Source organism: Taudactylus pleione, unplaced genomic scaffold (genome assembly GCF_031769625.1).
Source record: "Taudactylus pleione unplaced genomic scaffold, aTauple2 ptg000066l, whole genome shotgun sequence".
NCBI lineage: Eukaryota > Metazoa > Chordata > Amphibia > Anura > Myobatrachidae > Taudactylus > Taudactylus pleione.
The window spans coordinates 16,054,697-16,067,931 of NW_028284468.1; the positions used below are offsets into that span (position 1 = coordinate 16,054,697).

General features: G+C 41.1%; 1 protein-coding gene across 4 annotated transcripts in view; it reads right to left on the bottom strand.

Moving 5' to 3' along the window:
* Positions 1-3,897: 3,897 nt before the first annotated feature.
* Positions 3,898-13,235, bottom strand: part of KPNA7 (karyopherin subunit alpha 7) — a 72,274-nt gene continuing 62,936 nt past the window's right edge. For all 4 annotated transcript variants that reach the window (XM_088466685.1, XM_088466683.1, XM_088466682.1 and 1 more), the window contains exons 7-11: positions 9,309-9,572; positions 7,717-7,950; positions 7,135-7,317; positions 6,588-6,737; positions 3,898-4,999 (exon numbers count right to left, since the gene is read on the bottom strand). In XM_088466685.1, the coding sequence (XP_088322811.1) occupies positions 4,904-4,999; positions 6,588-6,737; positions 7,135-7,317; positions 7,717-7,950; positions 9,309-9,572 (927 nt within the window). In that variant the 3' untranslated portion in view covers positions 3,898-4,903. The remainder of the gene's footprint in view (positions 5,000-6,587; positions 6,738-7,134; positions 7,318-7,716; positions 7,951-9,308; positions 9,573-13,235) is intronic.

A 13,235-nucleotide genomic window follows, 5' to 3' on the forward strand; every position in this document is an offset into this window, starting at 1 on the left:
ATCGCCCCCGTCCCACAGCCGTCGCTGCTGCCTACCTGCTCTACAGAGTACATCACCACCGGAGGAGGTGCACTGCTGCTGGTCCCTGTGAAGAGGACTGCTGCTGTGTGGACCACTGGACGACCTGTCATCACGGAGAGTAGGAAGGAGCCCCCTAAAGATCCACCACCCATAGCGGAGGCCGTCATCTCCTGCTGCTGGTGACCCCCTACTAAGCTCTGGGTATAGTACCAGCACCATATTCTGAGGAGCAGGGAATCCAGCTCACGTGCCCACAGACATAGCAAGGCCTGGGGTGGTGCCTTGCATCCCAGGCCTGCAGCTGCTGTTTCTCAGGAGTCAATTTGGGCAGAAGATCCCCTGCAAGTGATTAGAATTGATACCCTTATCCCTTTAGGGGCCCTTCAGTGTAATAATAATAAACACTAAAATAACACCCTGCCCCTTTTTTTTATCCTCAAACTGTTTTAACAGTTTGGTCTCCCCTTTTGTTGAAGCTTTTGGTTGGCCATCTTGGTAGGATTCTTATTTGGAGTTTACACTGCCGCCATGCAGCGTTGTTAGTAATTTGTTAGGTGTGGATCTGGGCCCTGCAAGTGTTTTATGCTCATTGTTAGTAGACATTGCATTATTGGTCATTAAATGTCACTATGCTTAAATCTGCAAATGTTCCATGCAAAGTGGTGATTTACAGCAATGCTGTGTTGATATAAAATGTTTTATGCCAATTGAACTTGCATTATTAGTAATTTGATGTTACTGCACTCAATCTGCAAAGATTTTATGCAAAGTGGTGATTTAATGCAATGCTGTGTGATAAACTAGGCTGCATTTTTTACCCATGTGTACCTTCCCCAGGTATTCTGCATAAGGAGACACTGCCAGGTCTTTTTGGAAAGCATCACACTCACCTGAATGGTTATTGCATAAAAGTTGGTTACATACTTTTTCCCACCATTGTGTGTGCTCTCACTAACCTGTTGCATAGGGACTCTGCCAGCTATTTCTTCTGGAAAACAGCACATTCAGGTAGATGAACTGTTATTTCTCAAAGTCATTGTGAGTGCACATAGCTGCCAAGCTATCTGCATAGAGACATTGGCCCTCATTCAGACCCACTTGCGAGCAGCTGTCCGCTCGGAAGTGGGTCGATGGTCCACACTGCACATGCGCACGACGGAGGGAGCACCGTCGTGCGCATGCGCGAGACGCGACGAGCGAAGGACTTTCCTTCACTCGGAGTGTCTCATCAAAGGGGGCGTGCTGTCAATGTTGACTGCCAGCACGCCCCCTTTGGTGGGCATGCCAGGGTCGTGCCTGCCAGTCTGAAGCCGGCCCCACTGACATCACTAGTCATGTCAGTGGGAGTGATTTTGGCTCTGAGAGCCAAAATCACTCCTGGCCTTGCGGTTGAAACACTCAACCGCAGGCTTTTGCTCGCAGTTTCGATGGTCAAGACCATCGCGACCATCATCCTGCACGCTCGTATATGCTGTGGGTGGTGACCCACAGCTATACGAGCGTCCAGGAGGACTCTCCATATTAATGGAGGTGGGCCCTGATTCAGAGCGTCCAGCTCTGAATCAGGGCCATTGTTTCATCAATACCTGCTAAAGTCCGACCGCATATTATTGCTTGTGTGCACACACCTGTTATGCTACCTAGACGCTGCCAGGCCTTTCTTTGAAAACACCACATACATTCCAAATAATAATTTTTTTTTTCTTAAAGTTCACTTCATTCAATACTAGATAATGTGTGTGCCAACCTGTTAAAGGGGCCTATTCCTCAACACTAAAATAACGTTTTTAAAGGACATTTTCCTTAAATAACGTTATTTTGGTATTCATATAGCCACTTAGCAAGGAGATATCTCCTGTGCTAAGTTCCCCTGCGTTAATTTCCACACTCCCCATACATTAGTATGGGGATGTGGAAATTGTGGTATTCTTCAAATTCCAAAAATTATCAACTTTCGGAATTTGATGCAGTTACTATTCGCCACTGTGAGGTGGCGAATAGCAGGTGAAACTTACCTGTATCAGCGTGTGCAGGTCCCCCGACAAGTCCCTCCGGCGCTCTGCTCCGTCCTCAGGCTCCGGAGGCTGGTCTGTCATGTGTGCTCCCCAGCAGAGCACAAGAAAGTTTATAAAAAAAAAAGGGGAAGGTCAGCGGAAGGGGGGGGGGGTTGGGAAAGAGTGGGGGTACAAAACTTAACACATCTGTAGGCAGTGCTGCGCATGCACTGGTTTTACAGATGTAACAGCGCATGCGCAGCACTGTTTCCAGATGCGATAAGGTAGTGTAGGCAGGGAAAAGTATCTATTTCCCGAAAAGCTGTCATTGCAAAAATGACAGCTTTTCGGAATAGATACTTATGGAGAGGTGGAATGATGAATTCCACCTATAATTAGCTAGAACTCCATGAGAGTTCTAAAGCTAATTATCTTAATTGAATTTTTACGCTTAATGAATAGGCCCCAAAGTCTGCTTTGTAGAGACATTGCTGTACTATCACTTGGGAGCAACACTCATTAAGCTGCATTTCTATTGTCTGAGGCCTGATACCCATAATATTATGGATGTGTACACCAACTTGCTAGGTCTGCTTTATTCCATCTCTACATGTGTCTATTCATACCACTAGACGCTGTTTTGTAGTGGCTATGCTCTGTCATATTCCTGGCAGTTTGCAATGGTAGCAAGCTTTGGTTTATGCTTTTATTACATGTTCGCAGCCAGCTGAGGCTGACCATTTCATAATCATGGGTTGACTCATCAGATCCCTGTCAGCAGTGTCAAAATTATTACTTCTTGTAAATTAGTGTTTCAAGCTTCTTGATACAATGAAAACTAACAATGTCTTGAATGGATTTGAGCCTGGGAAAGTACACAGATTGCAACTTTAAAATGTAATGCTGCAACTCTGTACATTGTATCACTTGAGCTACAATAATATAAAGTGTGATCATTGTGTCGGCAAAAAGGGAAATTCCACTACACTTGCCTCTGTCATGGTGTCAAAGATATTAGCGATTGCCAGGTTCTCAGGTGCGCCGGCTGACATACTACACAAGTAGGGGCATAACTATTTAAAGACCCCATAGCAAGTGTTTGTAAAGGCCCATATGTACCACCCAAGGATGAAAAAATTATATAAAACCACATGCAACTTTGACAAGGAAGATTTGGGGGCCTCCGCTCTGGGCCCCATAGCAGTTGCACCCATAGTCTTAGTATGTATGTGGTAGGTAGTGGTTGTGTACATGTGCCTATTTATACACTACATAATACTTACATACCAATTATACAACATCTATACCATTTACTTAATACTACTGAAATACTTCATATTATTTACATGCAATAAATACAATTTTTTTTATAATATATATAGATTTTATTAACAAACACACACACACACCATAGTACTTATTACCTTCTTTGAACTTTAACTGCATACATCATGCTTCATACATACTTACTACCCACAATATTCCTCCATATTTCATACCTACAGAAGTTTACATACATCTTACTTTCTTGAGCGCTATACAGCCCTTCTACTCGCGATGTAGCACAACTATCACTGCGAATAAGACTCATTTGAAGCTTAAAAAGGAACACTAAAATATGCTCAAAGTGATGCAAATAGAATGCACAAGCAGCTTCTATTATAAAGATATGCGGCATGCCTATGTTGTGTGTGACTGCGGGTGTATCTGCATGCAAATGCTACATTAGTGTCACAGCCACTCGCAGAAGCTGCTTGAGAGTCCCATCAAAGACCCTTGGTGCTACAGAGTCACACAGTGCTCATGGGTTGTTTACCACTACTTGTGTCCACATCTTACCTGTGTGCTACATCTGTACCTACAAACTGTTACATCCAACCTACATACAATTACATATTACCTACATATATGTTATACAACTTACATACTACCTACATAATTCTTACTTACACCCTACCTACTATAAAACATACTACCAACATCTTCCATTCTACTTATAAACTACATACCAGGGGTAGCCAACCTCGGTCCTCGAGAGCTACCAACAGTGAGTAATGAATACACCTGTGCACCTGCTAGGTGGTGTGGAAAATGATTTAACATTTGAAAAGATACACAGGTGGAGCTAATTATTTCACTTGTGATAATGTGAGGAGATCAGGAAAATATGCAGTTTAGTAAACCATGGTACTAGAGAGCTTACCAAACAACCCCTTAACGATCCTGCAGTGAAATTTGATATGCAACACTGTTATCAGTGTACAAATGAGCCTGAATTTGTATACAGAATGCCACGACGCAGCACCCATGGCTTTGTTAGACGAAGTTCCTCTGCATTGTGAGGAGATATATATCTATATCTATCTAGCTCTATCTCAAGGGTACTGTTAATAGTGCTACACCAAGAATTATCTGTGTTTAAGTCTTTTAAAATGAATTCTTCCAAAAATACACTCCCCGTGTGACAGGTGGCCGCCAATTTGCTCCTGAGAGACTGTTGCTGTATCGTCTCAAATAGTAGTAGAGTATCTAAAAAAGGAGGTGATAAAAGGCGCTCTGGTGTAGTATTTTAGAAATATTTGAATTTTCAAGATAAGTATTTCAAGTACCTTCATCAATTAAAAAACAGGCACATCCAGGGGTCTTGTTGTGAATGCATTGCACTGCTGGCTCCACACGAAGGACAGAGCCCTCTGAGTATTGCCAAGAGGCAATGAGTTCTAAAAAGCTTAAAATAATTAAAACAAACCAACATTGTATGTTCCAAGACAAATTCTTGAAGTGTTGCTTTATTGAGTTATTAATGACTAGGGTCAACTTCAAGTGCCTTACAAAGGTTGTATTATTATTTTAACCATATTTCCTTCTATTAACCATGCTGTAAACAATCAGAAATCGAAAGCCTCTTTCTGCACATTGGGAGCTTGAAATGTGTAACCTTCCTTTGTAGCTTCTGGCTCAAATTCAGCCATTTCATCCAGCTCCTAAGGAGAAACCAAACACAAAAGCAAAATAATCAGATTAAGATTTTTAAAAAAGGGTCTGAATAATGGTGTTTCCACTACAAAACAGATAAGCCATTCTGCATATCAACCATCACAGCTCATGGGGGTTTGAATTCAGTGTTTTCTGGGGCTTTATGTATTTAGGAGAAAACACAGTATGTATACACAGAATAAATCCGATCAATTCCCTATGTGCATGTGGTCATGCTGTTCCTCAGTAGGGTTATTAACTTTTATATAAACTCCTTTCCAGAAACTGAAAAAAAAAAAAAAACCCCTGCACATTACTGACGCATGATCTAGAAATAGATCATCCTCCTTTTCTGATTACAGAAGAGAATACTAGATGACCCAATGTCCCATTTATCAGCAGCTCTGCTTATACCTTATTACTCCTGATACTGCCACCACAGCACAGGAAGGAGCAGCTGTTACCAGAATAGCAGCAAGCATAAGATATTAAAGGAGTCAATGGTTACACAAGCACCCTAGTCACTCAGTACAGTACACTGACATTTACCATGCAACTGTAGAATACATGCATCAGAATAGTTAAAGGGTGTGGGGCAGGACATACTACCAGCATTTTATTTCCAGTTGTTCAAGAAGTTGGAAAAGAAGAAAAATCTTGTTTTATATAAAAAGAATTGTCAGAAATGCTAGCCAGTTATTATACAGCACATATGTGCATTCATTAGGTACACCACATCAACATACATCCAAATGTTTATTGCTTGGTTATAACAAAGCTACATCCTATGGAAGCAGACTAGGAATATATCTTGCCACACATTTTAAGTGTCATGTTTACCCGATTGGGCGATTGTAGAGCTAGTGATAATGGTAGGCAATCATACCGTGGATCATAAGTGGTCCAAAATAGTCCAATAGATATATAGGAGACCACCAGGCTTCTCTGAACAAAATCACTACCAGTTTTTTCACCCATCAACTGGTAGCGACCTGTTGATTTTAGATGGTGTTTAACATGGCAAAAACAATGATCCCTAACACTTTGTACCCTTTTTGGAAGTTGTGTTATGTGATGACTAAAAACTAACAGTTAGAACACACTAAAGTGGAACACAATATTAAATAGCTGCACTCCCAAGTCATTCTGGGAGTTATTTCTGCACACCCATTAAATGGCTGGAGTGTGGGACTTTAACTGTGCGCAGCAGGACCAATCAGAATCCACATCTGTGAAATTGTAGGGCGATTGCACCTCGTGCTCACATTCTCCTGGTGAGGCATTTAGTGGAGAAACCTCTGCACAGAGCTGTAACTGGGGCTTTGGGGAATGCCCTAGGTACGGCGAATTGTTCACGATAGTACCGCTTTAAGTAAATACATTTTTTTTTTACCTCTACACTCAGATAATGTCTGAATAGTGATCTTGTTACTCCACTTTTAAAGTTCTTTCAGTAACCAAAATAGGAAGATACCATAAACAGTCAAGCATTTATCTTGAATACACAATTTTAAAGAAACCAACTGAAAATTGTATAGAAATCCACTAAAAGATAAAAAAACAAACAAAAAAAAAAAAAAACAGACCATTCCATACCTCGCCTGAGAAGTATTTCTCTATCAGAGCCAAAGCAGCATGATAAACCATATGATTGTCATGAGTCTGGAGAGCCTCTATCTTCTCTAAGCCCCCCAGCTCCTCAACTACTAGGCAGAGTTTGTCCAATTCACCCAGCTTCTCAGCAGCCTGCAACAGATAGAGGTTGATAGATTAAAAAAAAAAAAAAAAAAAAAATCTAAGGCGGCAAGATGAAGTTCTTTATACAAACTCTGCTTGTAACATTACAATTAGATACAGCCAGTTATGATAGATACAGTTACTAATGTTTCTAACGAATACGGTGTTGTATCAGAGCAATGAAATGAGAAATTGTAGCGGGAGGTTCCCAAGAGTGAATGACCGCTTTAAAATCAAATAATTCATACTGAATAACCTAAATCGGAAGTGTGCCAAATATTAATAAGTATGAATGTGGTACTGTGTTTGGATTTAATAGCAACCAACTCTTTAAGTACTAAAAGTGTAAAAGACCATTGTAATCAAGAGTTTTGAAAATATGCTGTTTAAATCTTGGCAAACTTACCAGGAATATATTTGTAATCGCATCTAGGATGACCAAAATGGTCTTACTGTCCTTAACAATAAGTAGGTTGAGTAGTGGTTCCAGCACTCCACAATGCACCAATTGTACTACTTGCTCTACAGTGCCTCCACTTGTGTAGTTTGTCACTGCCCATACAGCTTCCTTCTGAGCCTTAAAGTCACCCTAAAAAACATAAAAATAAAACCACACTAAGAAAATCCATTAAAAGATCTGTGGACTTTAATAGAGGGGGGGGTCCACTTCCCCCTACAGCTGCCCACTTATACAAGCAGATGGATGGGAGAGCAGATGCCACAATTCGAGTCATCGTCGCCCCACCCATGCTGCAGAACGCCGGTAATTTCAACATTGTGTAGCTGGGCCATGGTTGCAATCACGCAGGAACCTCCCAGATACACAAATTTATATTCTGGAGAAACAAGAGCTGGTAATGTCAATAAAATATAAAATCAAGAAAGGAGTGCAACCCCCACACACACACACTGAATAAAGGTATGACTAACCAGGTAATTGTACAAAGAAGCAGTCAGACCATGCAGGCAAGCCTTCTGGACTATTTACCTTCTTGAGAAGATCCACAAGTGGAGGAAGGAGGCCACAGGTGATTAGCTGTTGAATCTGTGGAGCTGGTCCTGCTGCAATGTTACTAAGAGCCCATGCTGCTTCCCTCTGCACACTTGGCTTGTGATGCCGCAAGAGCTGTGGAAGGATAGACAGGACCCCAGCATCAATGGCTACTTGGGTCTGTTTGTCTGTCCCTGTGACTATGTTCCCAATAGTACGAAGGGCTGGTGTCTGAGAGGGTTTGAAAAAATAAAAATTTAAGACTGATTATATACTATTGTACAATTCTTTCTATTACCCCACTATTCTATACAAGTGTGTTCCAATAAGCAAAGTACAAAGAACTCGCACGTGTGAAATGTTCTCTATTTCAGTAAAATTTCCCACCAGGCCAGACCAGGGAGACCAATGCTTCCCCTCACAGCCATTAGGCCATGCCTCAGGTCATACTACCAGTTGTAAGATGGTACTGCTCGCAGAAACATGGTCTATCAACAGCTGACAACAGAACAATTTGTGCTGCATGGACGGTCCCATTCAGGAGGAAAGACTCATTTGAGATAGCGATATTGATGACTAACTTAACATCTTCATGGGTACTGTGAACATAATTTATGAGCAACTTGGGTAAGTTAAAAAATAAAAAACTCACGCTGTGTATTGAAGTAACTCACAGAAGTTCACAAAACCAATAGGATGGGATTGTCGCTCGTGTACTTGACACTACTATGGAGAAGGGAGTGCAGATCCTGCAGCACAGTTACAGGGGATGAAACGTGGGTGCATCATGTGACAAACTAAGCAAGCATCCATGATATGAAAAAACACATCTGTCCAACCTTCTAAGAAATTTAACAACTTCATCAGCAAAGATGATGATCAAGGCAACCATGTTTTGGAACCACGAGGAGATTATCTCGCTTGATGAGAAAATCAAGAAGCACAGTGAACGCTCTTCACTATTGTGACACTGAGCCGGTTGCGGAGGTCAATTTGTCGAAAACTACCTGGATTGTTGCAAACAGGCATTGAATTGCTGCACAATAATGCCAGGCAACACTCAGCCAACTGCATGCGTGAGTTCTTATGGTACTACCATTAGACTATCCTCCCTGAAGTCCTGGCACAGAGATATTAGCTCTTAAAAAAAACTGTCCAACATTTGCCAGTTAGGTAGTTAAACACGGATATAGCTCATGTTTTACTAGATTGATACTAAATGAGCTTGTGCATCAACCTAAAGCTAAAGTGGCAGTTTGCCAAGCCAACATGATAGGGAGGGGAGCAGCGGCAGCTCCTACCTGTAAGGTTCGGGGGGGGGGGCCTACACTGTCAACATGTGCAGACTATTAGCCTAGGCCTCTAGGGACGGCATTCTCATGCGTGTAGGACAGAAATGTTCCTTTGAAATTGACCAAGTTCACCATCAGTCTATGCGTACCCTTTGCACATCCTAAATCTACAGGTATACACACTTATACAGTGGTTAGTTTCTAACCACCTTTATCTTCACAGCTATTAATTGTGGATATAACACAACAAACCATTACTTTAGCCTTTGTAGAAACCTTAACTTTAGGCTCACTCACCAAAATGCCAGGTTCATCACTGGACATTAAATGTACAAGTCTGTCAACAGCCCCAGTTTTCACCACCACATCAATTCTATCATTGGCTCCATCTGTGAGGTAGGACATAGCCCAACACGTATCAGATAAGATGTCCTTGTCCTCATGGTGCAGGAGTTGCATCAGTACTGGCAGGATGTGAAGAATAGCAGTCATTGGGGGGTATGGGTTTTTATTTCGACATAAGTTAGATAGGGTCCATGTAATGTTCCTGAGAAAACCAATCTAAGGTATAAAAGAAAAGAAACAAAATAGCCAAGTGTATAATGGGAATAAACTTACATAATTGCAAAGAAACTCAGGTAGTAATTAAAATGCCATAGAATTGTGGACATGTGCATTAAACTACATATTTAGAAACCATAGTACATGGGCAACATTAAAAAAAAAACCCACAACACATAAGCTGGGTCAGACTAGTACAGAGATACCAGTTACCAGATCACTAGAACTAGATTATGGGATATTGAACCACTCTGCTAACCTGGTCTTTAGCATATGTAAAACTGCATGATAATTGGAGAATTTGTATTCATGAGTTTAGTATGCAAAACTTTAGTAAATAAGAAAAAAAAAAAGTTACAAGTTAAATTGCTAAAATTGAAGGCTTGCCGTGATACAGGAAGTCAGATTATAGCTTGTGTGGAACAGTTACCAGGAGTACAGAAAGGTACAGTTCTCAATGCAGTGAGGGTGGCAAACTGTATGGTGTCCTACCATTTCACCATCAGTCAGTTTTATTTTATCACTTTAAGAACATTTAAAAACTACACTCCAGACAATTTATATCAAACATTACCTCAACTGTAAATATGTTAATTACAGAGAAAACTCACTGTACACAGCCCCCTGCCCCACTCATTACCTACAGAAAAATGTAACAGTCACATGAAAGACAATTGGTATCAAGGACTAGTTCTAAACTAGTGACCTATGACTATATCAGTTCAAAACCCTGTCATGCAGTTATGCTATATCAAAAACCAATATATCCATGCCATTAACAGTAGAGACAAGATGTTTGGAACCCTGAAGGCTACATACTTTTATCATGGAGGGATGTTTATTTATAATCAGATATAATTTCAAGTATTTTAAAACAAACCCTTGCCTACAGGATTTACTGTAGGTCTTTGAAAACAGAGGTCTACAATTTGGATTGGATGATCAGCTGAATTTCTGATGTGAAGATGGTAACAGCTTTTGATTGATTATAAGGGGTATACGCAGGATAAGTGGTAATATGATATGTCAGGGCCTACAAATCACTCAGAGTGGTTTGGGGGGGGGGGGAAAAAAAAAAAAAAAAAAAAAGCTCTTCTAGGCCAGTATTGCTACCACTTCCACTTGTTCGTCCCAGATTTTCTCCAAAGTAAGACTTATAAGGGGAAATGGATGGAACACAACCTAGATGGAAGTGCAGTCTTAGTGAGAGCATCTACGCCCTGTGACCCAGTAAGACCATTCCTTGGGAGGGTGGGGAATAGTTTTGTATATAGGTCTGCCACCATTAGGTATCTGGCGAACCAAACCTTTCACTAGGGCCAGAAACATCTGTGCATTCAGTTCTCCTGGGAGATTAGTCTTTCTGCTGAGAAAGCCTGTCACATGGAGCGCTGAAAGAATCTCTTCCCATAGCATAGTCTTAATTACTTCACCTATCCAAAGCCATCTGTATGTAATTTCAAATTATTATTCACCTTACTACTAATATATGCAGCAGTAGGTCTAACTTTTCTACACCTCACTTTATCTCATTATAGTGATGCCCTGGGGTGGCTCAGCTGGGCTGGTTTGGGGGGGTCCTGTGCTCTAGATTTCAACCCCAGTATGGAGGGACCTACCCTAAAAGGTTACCTGGACACGGTGAGTAGGCCCTTATCCTTGGCCATGATTATGCTAAAACCTCTATTGCAAAATGTATTCTATATAATTAGCAATGTTGGAGTTATGCACTTGTACCTTTTCTTTGTGTCTGCAACAATAGTCTCAACAGGTAGCACCTCCCATTATATATATTAAAATGTTGCAACTGTTTATTTTATATATTTTTACCTATTAGGGTGCCATGCTCTAGATATCAATATCAAAGCTTAAAAGTATTTTACATCTGAATACACAGATTATATTAAATGGTTTGATATAAAAACAGTGGGTTACACTCTAGTCCAATCTATATTCAGAGATTAAAATATAAGGTTGGTGGCAGAGCCTCAATTCCTTGATATGCACTTCCACCTGTGCAACAGGTAAGAGGTTTGCATCAAATAGGATTGTTTGGTTATAAGATACCTAACAAGTCCATTTAAACAGCATTAACAAGTGATGAGTATACAAAGTGCAGTTTTATTCACTGTGGTCCATTCAATTAGGGGTGAACTGCATGCGATGCCCAAGATGTGCCAATGGAATGCTGGCAATGGCACATTTTAGTTTGCAGCACTAGAAGTGCATGTAGTGGCGTCACACAGGGATGCGAACTGCACCTGGTGACACCAAAATTACAGAAGCCAGGAGCTGCACGATAACACCACAGCATCCGGCTCCTGGTCACTGATGAAAATTGGGGTGTGCAATGAGGCCACACTCTCATCTCCATGAGGCCTGGCCTCATTTGCAGGCACATTTACTGCACTGGATATCTCCAACCTTAGTTTGGTGCCTGTAATAAAATACTGTACATGATTTAGGGAAACACTCCTGTAATGCCATTGCCTCCATTCAAACTGCAGGGGCTCATCTGTATTGAGCCCTGGGCCATTAAAGCCAAATTTAAATCTTTATCATCATGACCTGTATATATTACTGAACCCCCTCCCCCAGAGTCTGATCTTGCTACATGCCGTCCCCCCAACCACTGTTAAAGTTCTTAATGCTCAGTTTACAGAGGAAGAAGTCCAGTCTACCATCAAGCCTATTAAGTCAACCTTGGTTGCTGGCCTGGATGACTTATCCGCTCAATATTACAAAAAATTCTCTGGTGTCCATTCTCCTAGACCCACTGCTTTCTTTAATGCCATTAGGGAGGGCCCCTCTTTTGGGGCAGCTACGATAACCATCAAGCTTTTGGCCAACAGGCTGAATACAGTCATTAATCCTGACAAAGTTGGCTTTTGTTCCCGGGCCCCAGGCCCCCCCCCCACCACCCACTGATATTTGCTCTCATCATGGAAACCCTGGCAGATCTACAGCGTAACCCTGATATTTCCAGTGTTAGAGTTGGTCGCCAAGAGCATAAAGTTGCCATTTATGCTGAGGTTTTTGCTCATCAAATAGCTTACCTCACTTCCGAACATAGATCAGCTAGACCATCCAATTTGGCTCATTTTCCAGCTTTAAAATCACCCCAGAGAAAATATTGGACTTCTTCCTTCATCAGCTGATTAAAAAGCTCCTGGTTCTCAACTTTTACTTCTGCTGACAACCAGTCAGGATTAAATATTTAGGGATTTATGTTACTAGTGCTACAGCCTCTTTATAAAGCAAACTATACTCCACAGCTCTTAAATCCTGGAACAAACTATTGCTTGGCCTGGTCTTATTATGGCTGCCAAACGGCTAGTTCTCACTAGGGTTCTCTACCCTCAAACAAATTGTGATCCCGCAACGGTAAAAATGTAAAATTGAATTTTTTATCAAGAGAAATATTAACCCAAACTTATGTTTGGTAATATATTTTCAATGTATTTATCATCAATAACTTTTCATAGGAGGTGCTACTGTTGATTCTTAAAAATTATCAATTCACTAAGAAAAAAGGCAAGCAAATAGTTTACTCCGATACATTAGGTGCACCGGGTTAAACCATTTTCTTGTTTTTTTTTCCCTTTGAATTAATAAGGATTCTCTACCCATCTCAGACTTTGCCTGCTAATGTCCCTCCACTTT